At 40.3% G+C, this 24,677-nt stretch overlaps 1 protein-coding gene across 4 annotated transcripts in view; it reads right to left on the bottom strand.

Annotated features, from left to right (window-relative positions):
- The window catches only part of ADGRD1 (adhesion G protein-coupled receptor D1), a 238,653-nt gene that overhangs the window by 85,729 nt on the left and 128,247 nt on the right, over window positions 1-24,677 (bottom strand). For all 4 annotated transcript variants that reach the window (XM_030583439.1, XM_030583437.1, XM_030583436.1 and 1 more), the window contains 2 exons: window positions 22,209-22,282; window positions 19,607-19,730 (listed from right to left, as the gene is read on the bottom strand). In XM_030583439.1, the coding sequence (XP_030439299.1) occupies window positions 19,607-19,730; window positions 22,209-22,282 (198 nt within the window). The remainder of the gene's footprint in view (window positions 1-19,606; window positions 19,731-22,208; window positions 22,283-24,677) is intronic.

Here is a 24,677-nt window from a genome sequence, read left to right as displayed (position 1 = left end):
AAAGCTCATTGTCCAGATGATCTCCCATCTTTTCCCCATGTTGACAGCTTTCACCCTGAAAATGTCCATAACTCTATAGAGAAAACACCCAACAGTTTCATAGTTGTATCCATCTGGAGTATTATTTTCTGTTAATATTTTTTCCCAGTTATTTAATCATAAGAAAGAAAAGTCAGTGCATGGCTGTAAAAATTTTATCTCTAAGTTTCGTGGGACTAGATGACTCCTGAAACAAAACTAACCTGGAAATCCTCAGGCACAACATTTATTCTCTTCTCTTTATCATGATGATGACAATGAAAAAACAAATACAATTTTACTCACTAATCAAAAATATTACCCAATGCAAGTTATAATTGTTGTTAATATTAAAAGTTATTTATTTAGAAAACATGACCTCTGGGAAAAGGTTGAAAGAATTGGCATCTCAAGTCACAGAGGAGAAGCTTAATGGGCATGGGACAAAAATATATAAAAAATTGTTCTAAAGACAAGAAGGATCAATTATTCTTCAGGTCCACTGAGGTAGGAAAATAAGTATTCAGCTTAGCTTGTAGCAAGGGAGATTTAGTTTGGCTATTAGGGGAAAAAAAAACTTTCTAGCTATAAGGATAGTTAAACCTGGTACTGGTTACCTAGCAAGGTTGTGGAATTCCTATCATTAGAGATTTTAAAGAACAAGATAGACAAACATCTGTAAGGGATGTATATTTAACCCTGCCTGAGCATAAAGGGAATAGACTAAATGACTTCTTGAGATGCCTTCCAGCCCTACATTTCTATAATTCTATGATAGGAGAGAAAGTACCTTTCACATCTGTGTCACTGGTTCAAATCCAGCTAAGGTCAACAGTAGCTGAAAATTGTTACAAAATTAATTTGTTGATATAAATCCAGTTCCCAACAGAGACGTGCCAGATCACAGAAACCACCGGCATATATGGCACTAACTGGCAATCATGTTGGGGATCCCTTCAGACTGTTGAAAGACTGAATGGACTGTGGAATTATGAAGTATTCTCTCTGGCCCCCCCAGGTGAGAGCTGGGGCACATTACACTGTGCTTACCCAGGCTGTATCTATTCTGTGTTTAAACAAAAGATTCAGTCTCCTGGGCCGTCAAACTAGCATTCACTGATTCCCTAAATCAGAGGTTCTCAATAGGAGTGGGGGGAAGAATGTATTTTTTGGGGGGGCGGCGGCTTTAGGGGAAAATAATCTTACTGCACACAGCAAATTTTACTCAGAGCAATGAATTAAACTAGGAAAACCGATTTCTCCAGACATATCAGGTCCTCAGATGGCGCTGTGCATTTGACTCTAAGGATGCTGTGTGTTTTGACGGATTTGTTAAGCTTGCCCAGCATTATACAAAGTTGTTTTCGCCATGATGCAGCGTGCACATTTAGTTGTAAGCATCAACCACAATCACAGTGTAGATTTGCTCTTATTACAATGGATCATTGGCTCTGTCTGAATCAATGCCTTACTGTTTTTAATATTTAGTGAGAGTTGCATGTTTTGTTTTGTTTTTAAATCAGCATATGTGCTTGGGTGGTGGGCAGGGGCGTAAACGACGACAGACACAAAGAAGGGGGGTACAATCAAATAAGTTTGAGAACCACTGCTCTAGAGTCTCAGGGGAGTGGGCATTGTTCAGGACTCTCTGTTCTATGCTCCTTTCTGGATCCCTTGTTTTGGGCCTTAATCTGTACTCCTGTCCCTTTTTTCTCATCAACAATTAGTTGATCCCCATGTTTTCTTTGGACTTTTCCCCAGATATTTATTGGTTTTGTACACGGGGACCAAACAGGCCAGAATTTTTCACAAGCACTAAATTAAAACAATTGTTTAAAAAAAAATCATAATATAAAATATTTCTCTTTAGAGACCGTCAAAGTGCCAGAGAGCTGAGTTTCCAAACCTTATAGACTTGTGTCATGTTTTGTCAGCTTTGATCCTGAAGACATCTGTAACACTATAGACTACAGCTGACAGTTTTACAAGTATAGCCACCAAACGCAATGGCATTTGCTGATTTGTTAAACTATTTTGTCCTTTTTCTTTCCAATTATCAGTGTCTTTTTTTTAAAAGACAAGTTGCTGACTTTAAAAAAGAAAAAGGCCCAAAAAAAAAATAGTGATTTTAAAGATCTTAAGAAAAGATCCCTGAGCACAATGCAATCTGTAGAGAATTTTACCCCAAACTAGGGTTTACATTTTATAATGTTACTTACTGGTATGAAATACATCCTGTGTTTTGACTTGTGTGGTGAGCCAAATTATTTAAGAATGGGAAGATCTGTGTTGGATTTGGGGTTGGGTTTATTTTGCTTTTATATGGTACATACATAAAAATATGAGGCTGTTTTTTTCCCTTGACTGGCTGGTAGAAATGAGGGGCATGGTAATTATAGTCTTGCTCTGAATGCGGCCACAGTAGCAGGTTATATTTCATTGCCCCTTCTCGTCAGCCTTTATAAAAACCTTCCTTCTCAAAAGAAGCATTAATATCATGAAGTCACCTATAATTACATATTTTGTGACCCTATTTGTACAACTGAACTGTGATCTACCACGAGACAATCTGGCTACTGCATCCAAGATGTAAATTGACTCTAAATAGGTGCCAACCAAAATAAATTTCATGTGAAACCATTTTTCCCCCCTGTTGGGTTAAAAACTAGGAACCAACTGCCCTATTGCAACTGCACCTTTCAAATGCAATCTTAATCAAATTAAGAAAGCGATGAATAATTAACTTTGGTGGCAAGAGTATTTCAGAGACATTGCAATGCTGGCCCTGGCTGATGAGGCAAATGTTTCAGATTGCCTCCAGAAAAGTTGCTAAAATTGAATTTCAATCCAGAGGGGCCTTTATTTATGCAGTAACAAAATATCACCAATACTAATACAAATTGTTGATTTCCTTCAGCTTGCCAGGGCACTTTGCTTAGGGACCTTGCACCACAGTTTTCAAATTAACATTCTGAGCTTACTTTATAAGGCTCACTTTGGAAATAGACCTGCTGAGACCATAAGTATGTCTTTGACATGCACAAAATGAAATCTAGGGTGAGAATTTGTTGGGAGGAGTAAGCACATAATTTACTGGCATTGTACAATTTCTACTTAAAGAAGAAAAAGTCCACCACACAGAGTCAACAGACTCTTTTTTAATGAAACCACAATTTATCAGATACCAAAAGAGTAAAGTGAAGGAGCCACTATGGCATCTGAGAGTCACACTATGCAGAAGGACACAACAGCAGCTGTTTCCAGCAGCCCTACTTTTGAATTCATGTTCTCCATTAGCTCGCTGTCTCCCAGTGATCAACATAAAGTGCTACCGAGGGGACTTGTCACGTTTTAAAGAAGCATTCTCTTCACAACAGCCCAGCTGCTTATTAAAAAAGTTTTCACTGTGACATGTCAAATCTTAAAGTCTCCAAAGGTTTCTGCTGAGTTATTAATTAGCATTTTTAAGAGACCTTGTAGTCTTTTAAAAGAGTTTTGGGCAAGATGTCATCAAACAGTAGGTAATTTGCTCATTAAACTTTTCACACAGTGAGGTTTTCATTTAAATGAAGCTATAAGGAAGAGCAGTAGGGAAGATGGAGCCAAGTTGCAAAGAAAAACTATTATCAGATTATTATAATGTTTGGAGAACACTGAGGCAGATATTTATAAGTCCATCCTTGTAAGTCTGGTTATATAGCACATATTATTTTGCTTCTTTCTTTGTTTTTCTCTTTATTTCTTTCAGGCCTAGGGCTTACAATGTTTTCAGCCAATCTGGTTTTACTAGTAAATCTAGCACAACATTTACAGTAATATTTACCCTCTGTTAAACTGAAGAAGCTACTTTTGCCCACAGACCTGGAAGCTACATATCTGATCGCTTCTTCCCTTTCTACTTCTAGCAGAATAGACTTGATACCTCTTCTTCTTCTTCTTCTTCTTCTTCACAATTAAGGGTCAGATCATGGAAGTCCATGGGAGAGGCCCACAAGGGGAAGAAAACTCAGTGAGGGACCATTCGGTTGGGGAAAGAAGGGCTGTGTCTTTCACAAAATTCTTAGGCTGAGTTTTCAAAGGAGGATAATGGAATTAGGTACCCAGATCCCAAAGAAAGAAAGAAATCTAGCCTTTTCCAAGCTCTGCCAGCCCTATAAAAAAAAAACCCAGAAGACAGAATTGTGGTGTATATCTCTGTGAACACTCACTGTTTAAGTCTTTTGTGGGAGGAGAAAGCAATAAAAATGTAGCACTATCAACATGGAAAGTAGCAACTTTATTTTTCCCAGCTTGGGTCATGGGGTAAAAGTAAGCTCCATTCTGTTGCTAGAGCAACAGGTTCCTATACCACAAGCAGATGTGGTCACTGCTGGGTACATCTCTAGAGGAGCAGGCATCTGTGCCAATTAACAATATAGTTTGCCAGAAGAAATACAAAACCTTGGCTCCTTGGGCTTCTAGGACAAGTGAAAACCAAGCTAAACCAATAGTTGTGCTAGTTCAAAGTAGCAAAGACTGTTTATATCTTCATTGTAATTCCACAGTATCTGCTCTAAGACAGCAAAAAATCGTTTCAGGACATGAGTGTCTCTGTAGTGGTATGCTCCTGCTTTGTAATTTGTTCCTATGCCTGTGACTGCACACCCAGCCACACAGAGACAGCCACAGATACAGATGTTCTCACGGTGCCCTTTACACCAAGCAGTGCATTGTAGTTTGAAGGGCAGATTCTGTCTTATGGCCTCTGCGAGAGACAGCACAGAAGTCACAGATTTGGGGGTCAGGATAATGATACCTTTAGGTCATCTTTGAGTCCTCTGGATTCTTAACTGCTCCAGAGACCAAATCGTCACCTGACATAATTTACAGAAGCCTCAAAGCTGCTCTAACTTATGGCAGCCTGCCCACAGCTGCTTATGGATTGCACTGCAACCCAGAATCCTGTGGCACTTGGTACTAGGGCCCTGACCCAAGCATGCCCCTACACCAGGGCTTATGGGTGAGAGCAGAGGAAAGCAGCACACAGTCGCTTAGGCTGTACATATACTGCTCCCGCACCAGGGAAATTTTCCCCAGATCCCTTGCTGTTTATTCATTGTCTCTGTATACCATTATACATGTAAGGGCCAGAGGTAGGGTGGAATCACCCATTAAGTGTCCTATGATGTGATTCAAGTCATATGGAATCCAAGTGCCATATTACAAATGTTTTTGGGAAGAAGAGCCAGAAGAAGACAACTTAGTCTGCAAAAAGAACAATTGTCCAAATGATAGAGTGCATTGATTTGGACCACCCACCCTTGTTGTGGAGGATGCCCACATTATTTTGCTCAGTATGCAGATTAAAATGACATTTTTAGTCAATATTCATAATTCAGAAGAGTTTACTTAAACTACATTAGAGTTCTTTTAGGTTTTTCTGCCCTTCCAAAAATTAAAAACAAAAACCAGTGAGCTTTCTCCTCTGCCATTCGAAATTCAGTACTCGCCAAGAATCATAGAATCATAGAAGATTAGGGTTGGAAGAGACCTCAGGAGGTCTCAAAGCAGGACCAACCCCAACTAAATCATCCCAGCCAGGGCTTTGTCAAGCTGGGCCTTAAAAACCTCTTAAGGATGGAGTTTCCACCACCTCCCTAGGTAACCCATTCCTGTGCTTCACCACCTTCCTAGTGAAATAGCAATTACTCTGTCATCTGAGTATCAACAAATATGTTCTAAGGAGAAATAACCCTTAGTTCACCAATGCATTATTCTAGTTTTGTCCCTATATAACTCCATGGAAATCATGATGGCAAGCAGAGAATACAGGAGAATGGATCATGAGGTATTTATGGAGCATGGGCAAGTGGCCCCCATTAAAATGAATGGAGTTATGCTGGCGCAGAACTGCAATAGCGTGGTAGAGGAATTATGCCAGAGATTAAAAAAAAAATTAATCTACATTCAACTTGTAGGGGGAAAAAACTGGTATCTAATAAACATGTTACACAGAAATCCCAGCTAAAATAAAAAATTGCATAAGACACCTCTAAGGACCAATGCCATTTTCAGAAAAGGGCTTGTTTTAATCCAAGGGTCATTTTATCTCCAATGATAACATTTAAATGGGGGGGGAATCTGTTTATAGAGCAATTCTGGAATGACTACAAGGGAGATGGCAGATTTGTCTTTGTTCACTGGACGGGTAAGGCTTATCCAAACTGAAAAGACCTGTTTGGCTACTACTGTCACCAGTCATAAAAAGGGGACAAAAAATATGTCAATGCTTACCTAATTTTCAAATATGCAAGACAAAAGAAAAATGACTGAGCTAGGACATTTTCACATCCCCAGCAATGAGACACTGGCTGAAAAGTATAATTGCAACACACCAGGGATCAGAGAGAAAGCATTACAGTTCCATTTTATTGTCCCATTACTTATTGTCCCGTAACAGCACATAATCTGAATTTCAGCTTACTACAAAGTTTGAGAAGAAAGGCTATAATGTTAGACTGCAATTGTTAAGATTCTTTGAGTGTGGCATTTAATTAGTAACAACTGCAGTATCTGCTTTCAGGAAATAATGTTCCAAACCCAGGCATTTACACACACACACTTTATTTAAACATGACTGTGGTGTCACCTATATTGACCTGTAACAGTAAAAAAAAAAAATCATCTACTTACCTTCAAAAAGAGAATGTTATGGCTCTGATTTTGCAGTTGGATCCCTACAGCCAGGCCTCTGTGCCCCTTTAGAGCCCCAGGTGTCCTATAGACACAACATAGTTCCAACTGCAGGATCTGGAGCTTAATATTTTTTCCCCTTCATACACGCTTTTGTGGTTCCTGACAGATAGTCTGAACCATACTGATTGATTTCCCTTCTGAATTATGGAACAAGCACTGCAGACTGTCAGGTTGAAAAACAAAGTCATTTGTTAGTTACAGAAATGCAAAAAGCTTCTTTAATAATCTGAACACTATTTCTACTGGGGATTTTAACATTTTTACTTTGACTAAGTAACAAGCAATTTCTCACAGCTATGGGTTACCTAAAAAGGATCTATAGAAGCAGACTAGGCTAAATTCATCCCTGGTTTACCACGGACTTCAGTGGAGTTGATGAGCTGGATTACGCCTGCTTTATGTCTGAATAACAAAAGGATTTTGCTCTGTTTTGTGTAACTTTCCTTGATATTTTACTCCTGTGGCAAATTCCTTCCTCCAGGGGTATTACAAAGAATTTCTACAAGGAAGATTTCTAATGTTTTATTTGGATGTAATCTCTATCATCAAGAATTATTAAAAATGAAAGAATGTTTAAATGCAATTAATTTTGTAGTATACTGTACATGTGTGGGTCTGTGGTTATTTGCAAGCAATGACCTCATGATGTGCTAGTGGTGCTGTACAGGGTTCTCTGTTCAGTGTTCGCTGCTGGATCCCTCATGCTGGCCCTGGGACCTTCACTCCAGTCCCTGTTTTCTCATTGTTTGTCCCTCATATTCATTTGCTGATTAGGCTCAGTGGTTCCACCCCCCTCAGTTGGGGAAGGGGTCTTTCAGTTTGGGGTGGGACTGGGGTCACCCATGCCAGTACCAACAATAGGTACATTGGACTATTGAACTAGAAATGTCAATCCACATGTGAACTTCAAGTGAGTCATTTTTACTTCTGCGCAGATGGAGGAATCTCTGTCAACTCACTTTTTAGAGTCATCATGTCACGTGGCACCATTTCCTTTCAACCATCAACTAGCATTTACTCAGCACAAAGCCCTGGTGTTTTAACATTCATCTCCCATGCCTTTTGGATTCTCAGTAATGCCAGAGAGAATGTGAAAGGAGAGGTACCACTTGGGAGAAAATTCAGATGAATGCTCTAGGACTCACAAGAGTACTGTTATGTCACACTTGTGCCAACCTCCTGGCCATCAAGGCTCCTGTTTTGCTGCAGAAGCCAGCAATTCCCTTTCAAATGGTGTCTGAGCACTGATATCCCCAGGTGTCCACCCTCATTTGCTAAGATGACATTTATGTGACAGATGGTACAAATAGCCTGGCATGATGTGTATTTGTTGGATCATTGTAAAAATAAAAACTGCCAGACAGCTAGCATGTTCGTTGGCACCAGACAGAGGGCACCGCTGGCTGATAAGGCTAAGTGGAGCTTCCCAAAATAAAACAATTGTCCCTCAGCTTTCTTTGGACCGTGGCTTGCTCATTATTTTTTATTTCTGCTGCCTGCGAAGCCCCTTGTGACAGACATGCTGCCCCTCAGTGGGAATTTCTTTCAGCATTAGATTTATCAGGCTCCAATTTAACTCCTCCTTTCCACCATATGCATATTTTATGCTCCTCATTCTTACTCTGTGCTTGAAGCTGTCAGATTATTTTGGGCTGGATTTGCTTTAACTGGCAAGGACTGTTGTGTCCTGGTGGTGGAGTGGGGCGGGGAAGTCCACCACCACTTGTCTTCATATGGAGTTTCAACAGGAGTGCTGCCAATGGAGGCTGCTGAGGAGAGGCGCTGAGAAAATGCTTCCCCACATCAACACAAATACCTCAACATGCACTGCTACCCACCTTTAAGGCAGTGCTCACCCTCTCCAGGCAATAGGAAGGATTGCCACCATATTTCATTACTGCCATCACACCCAGGGGGCATGCCTCTGTGGGTGCCTTGCACTCTGGTTTATGCCAGCAAATGCAAACTGAAGTCAAGGTAAACCTAACCTTTAATTCTCTTTAACTAGGTGGAAGATCTCTTTGGCTGTCATCACTGCATTGATGTACTGCTCTCTCCCTGAAAGGTAGGATAGTAGCCATTATGAGCCTGATCCAAAGCCCACTGAAGTCAATGGAAAGACTCCCACTGGCTTCAATGAGTCTTGGATCAGGACCCAAGCCTGCAACAGAGTACAGTCTCCTAGACTGAGCAAGGAGTTACAAAGCCAGGAATTCCTGAGATCTTAGCTTTGTTACTGACTTGCTGTGTGGCTTTGGACAAATTGCTTAGAAGGGGGCTGGTAGTATTTACTGAACTTCCAGGGTTGTTGTCAAGATTAATTAGTTAATATCCGCCCAGCATATTCAGAATGCCCAATCTAGGCAGACAAAGCAGTATATATGGAGGAACTAGAGTTACTGGTGCAGGAAGTGAAACTAGATATTATAGGGATAACAGAAACATGGTAGAATAGTAGTCATGACGGGAGTACAGGTATTGAGGGGGATGTGCTGTTTAGGAAAGACAGAAACAAAGGCAAAGGTGGTGGAGTAGCATTGTATATCAATGATGAGGTTAACTGTAAAGAAATAAGAAGGGATGGAATGGATAAGACAGAGTCTGTCTGGGCAAAAATCACATGGAGGAAGAAAGCTACTAGAGCCTCCCTTGGGATAGTGCTTGGGGTGTACTATAGACTGCCGGGATCTGATTTGAATAGAGACCGCTAATGTTTTTAATTAAGTAAATACTAATGGGAATTGTATGGCCATGGGAGACTAAGTGCTAAATAATAATAATAGGGCTCAGATTTCCTGGATGCGATAGCTGATGGATTCTGTTCACCAAGTAGTTGCTGAACCAACAAGAGGGGATGCCATTTTAGATTTGGTCTTGGTGAACAGTGAGGACCTCATAGAAGAAATGGTTATAAGGCACAACCTTGGTTCGAGTGATCATGAGCTAATTCACTTTAAACTAAATGGAAGAATAAACAAAAAAAATCTGTGACTAGGATTTTTTATTTCAAAAGGGCTAACTTAAAAAAATTAAGGAAATTAGTTAGGGAAGTGGATTGGACTGAAGAACTTGTGGATCTAAAGGTGGAGGAGGCCTGGAATTACTTCAAGTCAAAGTTGCAGAAACTGTCAGATGCCTGCATCCCAAGAAAGGGGAAAAAATTCATAGGCAGGAATTGTAGACCAAGCTGAATGAGAAAGCATCTCAGAGAGGTGATTAAGAAAAAGCAGAAAGCCTACAAGGAGTGAAATATGGGAGTGATCAGCAAGGAAAGCTACCTTATTGAGGTCAGAACACGTAGGAATAAAGTGAGAAAGGCCAAAAGCCATGTAGAGTTGGACCTTGCAAAGGGAATTAAAACCAATAGTAAGAGGTTCTATAGCCATAGGAATAAGAAGAAAACCAAGAAAGAAGAAGTGGGACCGCTAAACACTGTGGATGGAATGGAGATTAAGGATAATCTAGGCATGGCTCAATATCTAAACAAATACTTTGCCTCAGTCTTTAATGAGGCTAATGAGGAGCTTAGGGATAATGGTAGGATGACAAATGAGAATGAGGATATGGAGGTAGATGTTACCCACATCTGAGGTAGAAGCCAAACTCAACCAGTTTAATGCAACTAAATCGGGAGGCTCAGATAATCTTCATCCAAGAATATTAAAGGAACTGGCACATGAAATTGCAAGCCCATTAGCAAGAATTTTTAATAAATCTGTAAACTCAGGGGTTGTACCGTACGACTGGAGAATTGTTAACATAGTTCTTATTTTTAAGAAAGGGGAAAAAGCTGATCCGGGTAACTACAGGCCTGTTAGTTTGACATCTGTAGTATGCAAGATCTTGGAAAAAAGTAGTCAAGGACATTGAGGTCAGTGGTAATTGGGACAAAAGACAACATGGTTTTACACAAGGTAGACCATGCCAAACCAACCTGATCTCCTTCTTTGAGATGTCAACAGATTTTTTAAGCCAAAGGAAACGCAGTGGATCTAATTTACCTCGATTTCAGTAAGGCAATTGTTATGGTTCCAAATGGGGAATTATTAGCTAAATTGGAAAAGATGGGGATCAGTATGAAAATTGAAAGGTGGATAAGGAACTGATTAAAAGGGAGACTACAACGGGTCATACTGAAAGGTGAACTGTCAGGCTGGAGGGAGGTTACTAGTGGAGTTCCTCAAGGATCGGTTTTAGGACCAATCTTATTTAATCTTTTTATTACTGACCTTGGCACAAAAAGTGGGAATGTGCTAATAAAGTTTGCAGATGACACAAAGCTGGGAGGTATTGCCAATACAGAGAAGGACCGGGATATCATACAGGAAGATCTGGATGACCTTGTAAACTGGAGTAATAGTAATATGATGAAATTTAACAGTGAAAAGTGCAAGGTCATGCATTTAGGGATTCATAACAAGAATTTTAGTTATAAATTGGGGACATCAGTTGGAAGTAACAGAGGAGGAAAAGGACCTCGGAGTATTGGTTGATCACACGATGACTATGAGCCACCAATGTGATATGGCTGTGAAAAAAGCTAATGCAGTTTTAGGATGCATCAGGCGAGGTATTTCCAGCAAAGATAAGGAGGTGTTAGTACCATTATACAAGGCACTGGTGAGACCTCATCTGGAATACTGTGTGCAGATCTGGTCTCCCACGTTTAAGAAGGATGAATTCAAACTGGAACAGGTACAGAGAAAGCCTACTAGGATGATTCAAGGAATGGAAAACCTGTCATATGAAAGGAGATTCAAAGAGCTTGGCTTGTTTAGCCTAACCAAAAGAAGGCTGAGGGGAGATATGATCGCTCTCTATAAATATATCAGAGGAATAAATACCAGGGAAGGAGAGGAATTATTTAAGATCAGTACCAATGTGGACATAAGAACAAATGGATATAAACTGGTCATCAGGAAGTTTAGACTTGAAATTAGATGAAGGTTTATAACCATCAGAGGAGTGAAGTTCTGGAACAGCCTTCCAAGGGGAGCAGTGGGGGCAAAAGACATATCTGGCTTCAAGATTAAACTTGAAGAGTTTATGGAGGGGATGGTATGATGCAATAGCCTAATTTTGGCAATTAATTATCTTTGACTATTATAGTAAATATGCCCAATGGCCTATGATGGGATGTTAGATGGGGTGGGATCTGAATTACTACAGAGAATTCTTTCCTGGGTATCTGGCTGGTGAGTCTTGCCCACATGCTCAGGGTTTAGCTGATCACCATATTTGGGGTCGGGAAGGAATTTTCCGCCAGTGCAGATTGGCAGAGGCCCTGGGGGGGTTTCGCCTTCCTCTGCAGTGTGAGGCACGGGTCACTTGCTGGAGGATTCTCTGCACCTTGAAGTCTTCGAACCATGATTTGAGGACTTCAGTAACTCAGACATAGGTTAAGGGTTTGATAAAGGAGTTGGTGGGTGAGATTCTGTGGCCTGCATTGTGCAGGAGGTCAGACTAGACGATCATAATGGTCCCTTCTGACATTAAAGTCTATGATTCTATGATATGGCTTCATTTATAATAGCCTTATTTTTAATAACACAATTACAGAGATAAACAGATTTTTTTTCCTAGCTCGAGTTCCAAATTCTAGCCATATTCTGACTTTAATTACATCCATGTAACTCCACTAATGTAATGAAGGGGAAAATTTGGCCTTTAAAGACTATTTGGCTTATCTTTGTAGGGTTCTTTTTTTTTTTTTTTATTAATGCTTACTAGTTACAAAATTCTAGCAAATGTTATTACTTCTCAACCTTAAACCAATATGATAAATGTGTTTCAGTCAGCAAATCCGAATGTCAGCCAAGCATGATATGGACATAGCAGCAGAGTGATAAAGACACAAATAATTTCAGCTTCGCCTGGTACCAATTCATCATTAAGCTAACAGACCAGTGCCAGCCTAACATCTGAGTGCCACATGGTTGCAAATTTTTCCAGCATTGTTATTTCTTTCCTGAAATAAAATTTTTACAAGTATTAATTCTTGGCATTCAATGAAGGCAGCTGAATTATATAAATGGCTGTTGAGCTGATCAGCAGTATTATTAGTATTCTTTCTTCGCACTCAGGGCTCTGGCAAGACTTTTCTTTGTGCTTCTTAGCTGTTGCTCAAACTAGTTTGAAATATGCACTGGTAGGCCAAGCTCTCAGCTTCAGCTAATGGCACTCCAAGCCCCTGTTCACCATGAACTGCTGCCCCGTGCACTGTAATAAGGGTGCTGGTTCATTTCGGCATGTATAGCGTAAGCCTCCAGATTTTAAAATTTACCTCTTTATCTCACTGTGTTTCAGTTTCTGCATCTACAAATGGGGATATGGATACTTTCCCATGCCTGCTGGCATAAGTTAGAGCAGCTCCCAGGCTGGTCAAACCTTCCCTGGGGTAGAGGAATAGCCAGAGAATCAAGGACCCATAACCAGTTCCCTGATAGATCCCCAGCTGTGCTGAGCTCAGCCACAACTAAGCCCAATGGATAATCTGGCAATACGGCTCTAAAAGAAGCATTCAGTATTTTGATTCTCATGGCACTTCAGTTCCTGATGAGGAAACACTTTGAGAAGACAGCAGCTTTTTGACCCTGTAAATGGCTCCCAGGGGCAAAATAAACAACTTTTGAGAGAGAGTCAGATTCCTGCACAATCGAAATGCACAGCCCTGTTACAAACAAGGGTCTTTACCTAATTATTATAATTTAGTATCCAAAGTCCTACTAATAAAGTGGCCTAGAAAAGTATGCATTAAAATGTGTACGTGCCATTCAGAAAGCATTGGGTATGGGAAAAAATGGATTAATATTATCAGTGAAGCCAGTGGACTTTGGCCCATGCTCTTACTGCAGCAGAGAATAAAAGACAGAGACCTGAAATATGGAAAGCTAAAAAGAAATGAAACTAACCACAGAGAAGCTTTTTAACTACGTGCAGTGTTATATTAACCTTAATATATGTAAATTTGTAGGTCATATATTAGACTATAAGTCTACATTGGGATCCTGGGGCCAAGAACACAGCTTGAACTCTCAGGGCTGATGGTATCACCTGAATGCCTTGATGGTGTATGTGGAGTGGGGCATTTTATACTTTCTTTTATTCCTTTGGAATCTAACCCATCAGTCATTCAGACTCAGAGGAATAAAAGGATCTCTGTCACTTTTTTTTTATAAATGTCAAATTTGCTTTCTTCTCCAATATAATCATTAGGAGATAGTAACACTGAAATCACATTGAGGAAAAAGGTCAAAACCAAAACCCCTACAGAGACAGTTCATTGTCATCAGCTCAGAAATGTGACACTCCTAGTCATTAGCGTGATTCTCAGAACTGTGAACATAAACAAAAACAAAAAATCTGAATCTCCAGGTGAAAATCTCTCTGCTGGACCAGCAGCTTGCCATAGCCTTTAACAGCAATCAATGCTGGCTCATGCAGCCCCATGAACGCTGGCTTCCCTTTGCCATTTGCTGCTCAAGCTTTGAGAGATTCGGAAGAAATAGTCATTGTCTTTGACACTCTGCTGTCAACCAATAAGTCCTCACCCCACTTTCTGTGCATTTTCCATCATTAGATTTGTTCACTGTAACCATTTACATAGCAGGTTATTTCCAACATTCCCTGCTCAGAGAAATCCTGGCTTTGCACTGCTTGAGAAGCTGTCTCTTTCTCCGATTGTGAATGGCAAATTGTTCACTCTAAATGCCCGAGATGTGGCATGAAAGAAAAAAAGAAAAACCTACCAAAGGAAGGCAAACAGTTTTAGTAGCTCCAAGATGGAACTGCATAGGAACACAGGACACAGAACTGGAAGGGACCTTCTGGGTCATTCAGACTAGTCCCCTGTTGTTGCAGGAAGCCCAGCACATAATCCCATCCATAAATTTATCAAGCTCCATCTGAAAGCTAGCTCAGTTGTTCACTCCTCTGATGGTTAGAAACCATCTTCCAATTTCAAGCCTAAATTTATTCATGGTCAGTTTATATCCATTTGTCCTTGTGCTAACATCGTCCTTTAGCTTGCACAGCTCTTCTGCCTGCCTGGTGTTTGCCCCCCTGATGAATTTACAGAATTCTTACAAAGAATGTAGTTTCCTCCTGACTGTATTTTCCCCAATGCTGAAGCTGCTAAATACTTGCATGTCACCATCTCCATAGATTCCCCTATATCTGGTCAGCTCCCTTCATGGCTCCTATATCCCCACCTACCCCCATGCCTATGTGGTCTCTAAAACAGCAACCCCAGATCACTACACCTGAAGTCAGGCAGAGTAGATGCACAGACCAATTATTCTGGGTGCCTGACTTCAGGCCAACTATATTTCCCATGATGCACCACTTTCCCCCTTCTTGGTGAGGGGAGGACATGTATCATAGGTGTCACTGGCTGTCCTGACAGATGTATCCTGGTCAGTGTGTTCTGCTCATGGAGGAAAACGGGACCATATGGAACCTGAACTAAACTCTCATGAAGCACAGCACCACCATTATAAATTGAAAGATTTCAGTTTTCAGCCAAAACAAATTTTGTTTTTCATGCATTTGGTTGTCAATTAATCATCAACATTTTCCATGGAAAGCAGACACCTTTTCAGGAAAGTTTTCATTTAGTCAAAAAATTATCTTCTGTCACCCACATTCCTTTCTTTCATATCTAAGCCGCTACGAAAGACCTAATTTAAGGGGGTGGAGCAAATAAAAAAATATAAATGTTCAAGATTTGACATATTTTGACTAGAACAACTCCCTTGGGGCCTTGCCAGTCTGTCACTCAAACAGGAGATTACAGCATGTTTTTAAAACCATATATCATGCACTCTATAGCACCAAATTGCTCCAAAGGTGAATAAATATTTATACACGTTTATAACCCACAGTATTATAACATTCACTGACAGACTTCTAGGGAGTAAAGGGGAAGATATTACAGTATTTAATGGTTCTCTTGTTTTGGCACATGATAAAACTCTTTAGGAAATTTCTTAGGAGGATATTACTGAGCATCGCCCATTTATAAAGCTCAGTAACTAGGTTTTGTTCTTGTCTGCCTCATAACCTCACTCCAGACATAATGTAAAGATATCTTAATATGAGAGAAACAATTACCACGTTTGTTTTAACTCAGATTTGGTTACATGACAAGCACAATGGATGCTTTCCCAGCTGGTGCTGATTTTTCCCCTTTATTATTCCCATCTAGAGTTATTAATGAACTAAAAAATAAAAATAAATAATTCTGAGCTGTCAACTCAAAATGAAGCTCTTTGGTTAAAGTTCTAAAGCTCTAGACTAGGATTTTGTGCCAAGCCTCGCAGAGACAGCACTCACAGTGCAGTGAGAAAGGGGATTAAGGCAGCTTTAAGCTTTAAATCCTTCCAATCCTGGGGTGCCTTAGGGGCTACAACAGCCCCCAGAGGAATTTAGAGAGCCCAGCATGGAGGGAAGCATTTGTCTAAGTTATGGCAGCCTTCCCTGGCTGCCCTGTCTCCACAGCCCTGCATGCTGGGGTCCTGTCTCAAAATATATTCCCCATACCCACCTCCCTATATCAAAGCAAGAGGACATATTCCATACCATATGAAGGGATGGGGTAGCAAGAACTCTCACTCTATGGGCCAAGGAAGTAGAATTCCTTGCCAAGTTTCCCTAGGCTACTTTTAGTCTGTACAATTCCCGATCCAGAATTGCATCTGAATGGCATGGTTCAGCCCTCTGGCTGGAACCTGTGTTTTGTGGGCAAGTGGTTCACTCTGAATTCTGGAAACAAAGTCTGAACCTTGGCTGATCCTGCAGAGGTTAGAAACAAGCATTTGGCAGCTCGTCATTCACCTGCCCAATCTGAACCGCTGCATACATTTCCAAGTTTCTCAGATTTGCACAAAGGACACATGGTTTCCACAACGGGCGCACAATCACAGGACAACGCCTTTCAGCTTCCAGTGCATCACTCGTTCTGCTGACTGCTAAAGAGTTATTGATTCACTCTATGCCCCTTGTCCAAAATTGTATTCTGAAGCAGAGGGCCTAAGGATTCAGCGGAGGCCTAAGGGAACCAGATTTTTTTTAAATGTCAAGGAGAACTTTCCAATAGATTTTCCAGAGCTCTGAAATTGTCTATTACAATGTAGGGAAGATTCCTTTGCATCAGAGTAATTAGGTCTGAGCATCCCACTCACCCATTTAACATCTCAGGAGCATTAATGCTGTTTTTTAAATAGTTGAATAGAAAGAAAGGGAACCAAAAATACTCCAGGGTAACACAATTGTAGAGAACTTATGCAAACATTGGCAACGGGGCACAAATTAGGACAGAACATTCAGGGAGAGAAAAAACAAATCAGTGACAAAATACTGAAAACAAAATCATGATTAAATGACTATGGGGAATAGGACAATTTATTCAGGGTTCCAGCCTTTTCTATTTACACTCACTGAGTTCTCCTTAAAAAGATACATGTTTGAGCAACTGCAAGGACCTTGGCCAAAATGCACAAGCTTGATCCGCAAGATTGCACAATATTAAAACTTATTCCAGCTTTTGGCTAATCAAAACGATCCTGGATTCTGTTTGGGTAATTCATGTAAGCGTTAGACCATTCAGAACCATTTCCAGGAATAGAATCAGTTAATCTTACAATATTACACAGCATTTGATTGGTTGGATAATATCAGTTATGATACATTTTAGTATCAACAAACTAAAAATGTTGAACATGCTTCAAGTGAACTCAAAAACACAACTGAGAGTTGCCCAACTACAGTTGTTGGGACACCTGGGGATACAAACCTGTTCACATGTTGGGGCGGGGGCGTGTCTGTTGTGCGTGACTTGACTGAGTCTGAATTATTCTCCTACTAACCAAAACAAACATTACAAATAAAATTATATTAGAAATGTGGCTTATTAGTTAGAACAAGGGAACTGAGAATCGGATTCTTTAGTGCTACATCCATCTCTTTCACTAACTCACTTTCTTCTAGCCTGACAGTTCAGGCACTGGGGCGAGATTCAGGATATTTGGTTTGAACTCCTGGCTCTGTTACAGACCTCCTGTGTAATCATGGGAGAGTCACCTAATTTCTCTTCATCCCTCAGTTCCCCCTCTGTAACACAGGGATGATAATAGTTTCTTTCTGCCACTCTTTGTTCCTCTGGTCTCTTTTGGTGTCAAGCTTTTCATAGCAGGGACCATCTTTTATTACATATATATACAGCAACTAGCACAGCGATGCCCTGATATCAGTTTGGGCCTCTAGATGCTTCTGTAAATAAACAACTAACTCATTAACTACAGAACTAATAAGCACCTCCACAATGACAGCCATGTGACCCTGCACAAGTTACTTAACCCTGCCCCCCCGGCCTCATTTCACTCATCTGTTAAATAGCTATAATAATTCAGGAGAGTTCTGGGGCTTTTATAAGCTCTTTGGCTAAGACACACTAAAAAAAGCAAAGTATTACAGTGATTGTCATTATAGAGTCCGATTCTGAATTCTGTGGCATTACACTGAGTTTGTCATTGACTTATTGATAGCAAGATTTGATTAATACTTCTTATAATATTAATATAGCATCTACTCCTGAAAAGATGGCAAGTTCATTATGGATCATCATTCCCAGAAAACCTTTAAGTGCTGTTTAGTACTAGAATACTGATTAAAATTGCTTTAAAGTGGGTCACTATTTGTCAGTTGATTTGTATTGTGTTTCTGTTAGTAACAAATTCTGTGCTGTTCTCATGAGTATGTTGTACCCATTCGCAAACCTGCCAGCAGTCTCATGGCAAAGCCACTATCTGAAACAACAGCAAACTCATTATTCATACCAATGAACAGAGAAGTCAGACACATTACCTCATAGGCAATGCATCAGTGCTATCAAGTCTGACAAAGAACGCCGTATGTCCCACTAGGGATCATATTTCCCAGTAAGCCAATTTCAGAAATAAGGTTAGTGAGGAGACAGATTTGGCCAAGAGAGTCCTTGCCTCGCCAACTGGCATTGGACAAGTTCTGCTGAAACCATTCAGTAGCGTGAGTAGGAAGTAAAAATCCTATCCCTTGCTGATAGGAATGGCTGCATATTCACAATGAAAAAAGCATATAATCATGAACTCTTTGAACAAAGTCGTCAAGTAAATACAATGAGCAACTGTAGATAAGGATATTCATCCTCAGTTCTTCATCCTCTCTCTCTCCCAAGCTCTTGATCCCACTCTATTTCTTCTCAAACCAGACCCAACTTTGCAGCTAGGTGAGAAAAGAACATCATGTGCATTATGGAACATAAATGAAGGGGATGCACTGCTCCCCAGTTACTAGCAGAATACATGATCGGGGACGAACTGGGAAACAGAAGAGATTGGGACTTGTTCCACACAGGACTCCCAGCTTGTCACATATCCCTGCTGCTGTAAATCCTCCCTGGTCCACCCCCATGTGACTTACCACCCCAACTCTAAACAGTCACATCTCAGATGTCCTGTGTCTTGAAACTGAATCAAAGAAATTAGAGATGGAAAAGACCTGTTCACTCATCTTTTAGCCTACGTACAGGAGTGTTCTATGGAGCATGTCTGTAGGTGCTTTTGCTGCTCAGTTATTTAAGGGCTATAATGCCTGTGGGATGAGAAGTAAGTACAGCACATATTGATTCCTACAGACTGCAGCGTGTTTCATCCCACATCCCATTTCAGTTAAAAATGGAAAATGGAGGATGCAAGTGAGATAATAAAGAAAGGCTGAATTTGGATCTCTTTAAAAAAGTATTTCACCCCATACAAGTGGCTGAACTGGTCTTGGCTCAGTTTTGAACTCCCAGATTTAGTCCTTTGTTTTCTCTTACCTTCAGGGGTACCACTTGCATCAGAATGGCAAAGTTGGTGAGGTGGTTACACAGGCAGACTGAATAGTTGAGGTCCCCGCCATCACGCACACAGCCTTCATTAGACCACATGGCACTTCCATTGCTGCAAAGCACACAGGAAATGGAGAGGGGCCCCTATTAAAATTAACTCTCCTGGCACTACTTAGACATGAATTTCATTAAACAGAAGATATCTTTTTCTTAAACTTTAAGCTACCAAGAATAATCCCGGCAAATATCTGCACAAAGACCATAGGTTTCCTTTGACAGGTCCATTTATAAACTTTAAAAAAGTAGTTGTAATACTAAATATGCAGGCTAAGTCTACATTTCTGCTACAAATTTAAAGATCATTTTAAAGGGGAAAGAAATAATCCTATGCAGCTATCAGTAGAAAAAATGAAGCACGTCACAACAGCTTTTCAATGTAACTTTCAAACATTAAAATACTCCAGAACGATACAACACAAGAAAGAAAAGAGCTGCCTAGAACTAATGGTTTGCATGGTATTCTTTATCAGAGCACTGAAGTTCGTGTGCTGATCATAGACGTTAGTAATTAACATTCACGTTATCCAGGACCCTAATCACATCTAAACCAAAGTACATGCTCTCAGCACTGATGCTCCAAATTCAGTATATTAGAAAGTCCAAAGTTACTAACAGTTACCACTGAGATAGAGCAGCTTCTCCTTACACTTAGCACAGGAAATAATTGTGGTTTCTGACATACTGTGGAACAGTAACTGATAGTAAATGCTGACTGTTTAATGACGATGGCAGCAAATCACAGTAAACCATATTGCTTGGTGTGTTTCTAAGCCTGGAATTATGAATGGTTTGCAGCATTCAAAGTGGCAAATGATTGTGTGTAGTAAAATATATTAGTCTGGGTGGCAAACAGCTGTGTGTGGTAAAATACCAAGGGCCAGTTTTCTACCAGCCTCACTCTCCTCGAATACTCCCATTGATTTCAGAGGAATTATCCACAACTCAACATTCAAGTAAGCTGGGCAATATCTAGTCTGAAAAAACTATTGTGGCCTAACAACAATATAAAGCAGGGCTGCCCAGGGGGGCAAGAGGGGCAATTTGCCCCAGGCCCCAAGCTCCACAGGCACCTCCACAAGAATATAGTATTCTATAGTATTGCAACTTTTTTTTATGGAAGGGGCCCCCAAAATTCCTTTGCCCCAGACCCCCTCAAACCTCTGGGCAGCCCTGAGAGAGAGAGAGAGAGAGTCAAATTTAGCATATAGTTGCCTGTTTTCACTGGATCTATGCCAATTTGCTGGCCTATTGGCTTCAGTGGAGCTATGCTGATATACACACTATAAAGATCTGGCTCACTGACTTCAATTCAGCTATGCCAATTTACACTAGCTGAAGACCTGGCCCATTGACTTCAACAGAGCTACACATAATTATACCAGCTGGGGATCTGTATCGATATTGTTCCTATTATACAAATGCCAAATGACTCCTTTTATTGGAGTAATCATACATCTGAGAAAGAGAGTGTATTGACGTAAATAAACCTCTCATTTTGGGAGGAGGGATTTTCGCTATAGTCTTTCATCCTCAGGCAAAGCCTCCAGGACCCAATCGCCCCAGAGCACATGCTGTGGGAATGATGCCCTGAAGCATATTGACTAGTTGTAGTAAAACATGTTTCTAATTTATTATAATGTATAAGTAAGTGCCAAGCTAGTGACTACAACAGCTGGGACAGCTCAACAAAATAATAAAAATTTAATAAAACCATTATGCTGATCTTGCCCAAATGCAAGTTGGAGAGGAGGTATCACAAAATTGTGTGCCATTAGTGCACTGAGTAGTGCTTGGAATGCTATCGCTCAAAAATGTGTCAGTCTCCGCTCAGGTCTCATTTTAACTTGTTTCGCAATTAATTCAGTATCAACAGTATGTTTAGAAATCACAAATGCATCTGACATACTATTCCTGGCTACCCAAAGATAGCAGAAAAATATCCACTGTTTGTGGATATTTGCTGTTACATAGTACAACTTGAGGTGATATTTATTAATACTTTTGCCCTGCTTTGCATTCAGTGGCATCTAAGTTCATCACTGAATATGTACCAGACATGACTCACTGCTCTGAAATACATACCACACACCTCATCTGATCTCATGTGTACCCAGTGTGAAGCAGGAGGAACTCCAGTGGAAACAATTACTTCAGTAGAAGTATGCCGATTTACAACACCCATGTTTCCGGACAAACTGATGCTTGCAAAAGACCAATACAAGTGCAACTAGACTCAATCCTTGTGTGTTCATCTCAAGGTTTTTCATTCTCTCAATAATCTGCTTTATCTTGAAATCAGTGAATAGAATGAGAACTTCCCCATCTACAGTAAGAGGAAGCTGTTTTCTCTTCCTCTTACTATGAAGCTGTTTTTGTGGTAAACTCTGTGTTTTCATTGCTTTAATAATTCCCATGAACACAAGAAAAAGGGAATATTTGTCCGGTCTGGCATGCACTGACTATGTTGCATTTGCCATAAGTAACCAGTAACAATACATCGAAGAAAGACATTTAGAAGCATTTAACATACCTATAGTCCAGAAATGCACAATACAGGTTAACTTTGTTGCTTTCATTCACTGCTTGGCTGTACTGCTGAGGAGTCTGAAAGAAAAAAAAATACACATCCTGAAGAAGAAAAATTAAAAAAGAGATGTTAACATTAAAAAGGCCAAATTCTGCTCTCTGTTTAACCAGTGTCCGTCATGCTTATTCCATTGACTTCAGTGGAATTATTACAGATTAACACCAGTGAAACTGAAAGCAGACTGTAGCCAATTATATTTGATTCTTTCTGCTACACACATAGGCCCTAACCATGCAAAGATTTACATACATGCTAACTTTATGCACCATGAATAGAGCCATTGGGTGAAATCCTAATCCCACTCAAATCAACAACAAAATTCCTATTGACTTCAGTGGGGCATCATTCCAGCCACTGACTTCAGTTAGACCACTCACTATGCGTAAAGTTAAGCATGTGTGTTAGCCTTTGCAAATTTAGGACCATATTCTTCAACATACCTTTCGGATAGCTGACAAGAAAGCCAAATGTAACAAAAATTGACATTTTAGGATCAGTCTCACTGACACGTACACTACAGTGATCAGCAAGCATTTTATTTTCAGAATGGTAATTATTACTACACATATAAGCAAACTAAAAAAGCAGTACCAGCCTCCAAGCTTTGCTTTTAAGCGAGTTTGTCATATATACAGGGCCTTAACTCTCATCTCCTGCAAACAGATTAGTTACGGTCTCAATCCTCTCCATTCAGAAAAGGCTTGGGGCCACATTCTCGACCAGTGTAACTCCATTCAACAGAAGTGGAGTAGAGAATCAGGCAAAATATCCTACCCAGAAGAATTTCAAAAGCCTGTTCCATCCTCTCCTTTTGACACTGATACTCTATCTTCCACCTAAATCCAGAGCCACATTCATGACATTCAGCACTGCAGTTATGCATTGGACCCCCATCTCAGGACTATTTTTCATTTCAGGAGTCATCCCCGTTAAAAAAAAAAGACTGGAAAATTACCAACCCTCAGATCATTACAACAGAAGGCCAATAGTGCTCTCAAGCCAGAAAATAAGCAAGTGCTGCTCTCCTTGTTCAGCATTTAAAAGAAATTTACACAGAGCTAAAACTAAAGTTCACACAAGGAAGTTGTATCAGAGATTTCTGTCTCCTCTCCCACAAGACCAACCATGAAGTGTCAGGCACAGGGCAACACAGTTACCTCCTCACTAGCTATAAGAATTTCTGTCTCAGCCAGGAGAAAGAGCTGAATTTCCACACACTTTTAGGTTATATGGCTTCCAAATTTCCGCCCAACAGATAAGCTCCATTACCAAATTGCTCTTGCCCCACATTCTCTGTTCTTTTGGAGAGCTTTAAAGAAACCTTCCTTCCTGTTTGAAAGATGCCTACTGTGCTCTCCAGTGATTTGACAGGTCCTAAATACAATGATTCCTCTAAGTTAGTGCCAGGGTAGGCAAAGAACCACAGTCGAGGAGTAAAGTGCTATATAAATGCTAGAGATTATTATTAATGATGCTCAAGAGTCCACTATGCTAGCAGCGGTCATCAAAAAATAGCATGCAAATAGAGACTTGCTATAACTGCAGATAAGATCAGACAATAACAATCATCTCTTTGTAAGATGCAAGTCTCTGTTATTAAAACAATTAAAACAATAATCGAGCCGACCTGTAAAAGGTTGGTTACAACAGGGAGAAAGTTCTTAACTGCATACATCAATTTTCAATAACTCCCCATCCAGAAAAATAAATAACCACCAATCAGTGAAAAGCAATTTGACTTGCATTTCAATAATATATTTCTTAAGTTTAACTGAGTGCGATGACTCAGATCGTGACCTGGATCCTGTGGCAGTAAGAATATTTGATTTAATAATATTGATATCAGAAAGTTTAATATGCAAGCAGGCTTTTTTGTTAACATATTAAGTCACTTGAGTGTTTATAAAAAACTTGTGAAAGGGAAGTTCGTACAGATCCAAGTGGCTTGGAGGGAGCATCCTGGCACACCAGAAACCTCAGTTCTGGAAATGAGAGATTCCTGGGACTCTGATACACACTGCAGCTGGCTTTCTAGGACATTGGCAGAGTGTGACAGTTGCGTGTCTGCTCTATAAGCAACTCAGCATATTAATTTATGAAGAAACATTAGCACTGGTCTTGAAAATAATCAGCTGTCTTCTCTTCTGGTCAGAGAATGAGTGCTGCAAGGCTCTCTTACCTTCTAGAGCTGGGTTACTGAACCTCTGGGTCAGGACCCAAAATTAGGTCACCAAAATGTTTCAAAGGGTTACATAACAGCTTTTGTGGCTCCAGTCCCACAGGACTGGCTGGGCTCACCTCCCTGCTCCAGTCGCTGTAACCTCTGGGGTCCCACTCAGATTTGGCCCAGCTGTCATGATGATGGGAGTCCAGGTAGGCCAAATTTGAGTGAGTGGCACTAAAACCCCATAA

The sequence above is a fragment of the Gopherus evgoodei genome, chromosome 13, assembly GCF_007399415.2.
Source record: "Gopherus evgoodei ecotype Sinaloan lineage chromosome 13, rGopEvg1_v1.p, whole genome shotgun sequence".
Classification (NCBI taxonomy): domain Eukaryota; kingdom Metazoa; phylum Chordata; order Testudines; family Testudinidae; genus Gopherus; species Gopherus evgoodei.
Note: the sequence above shows the minus strand (reverse complement) of the source record. Positions and strands in the feature narration are given on the sequence as shown.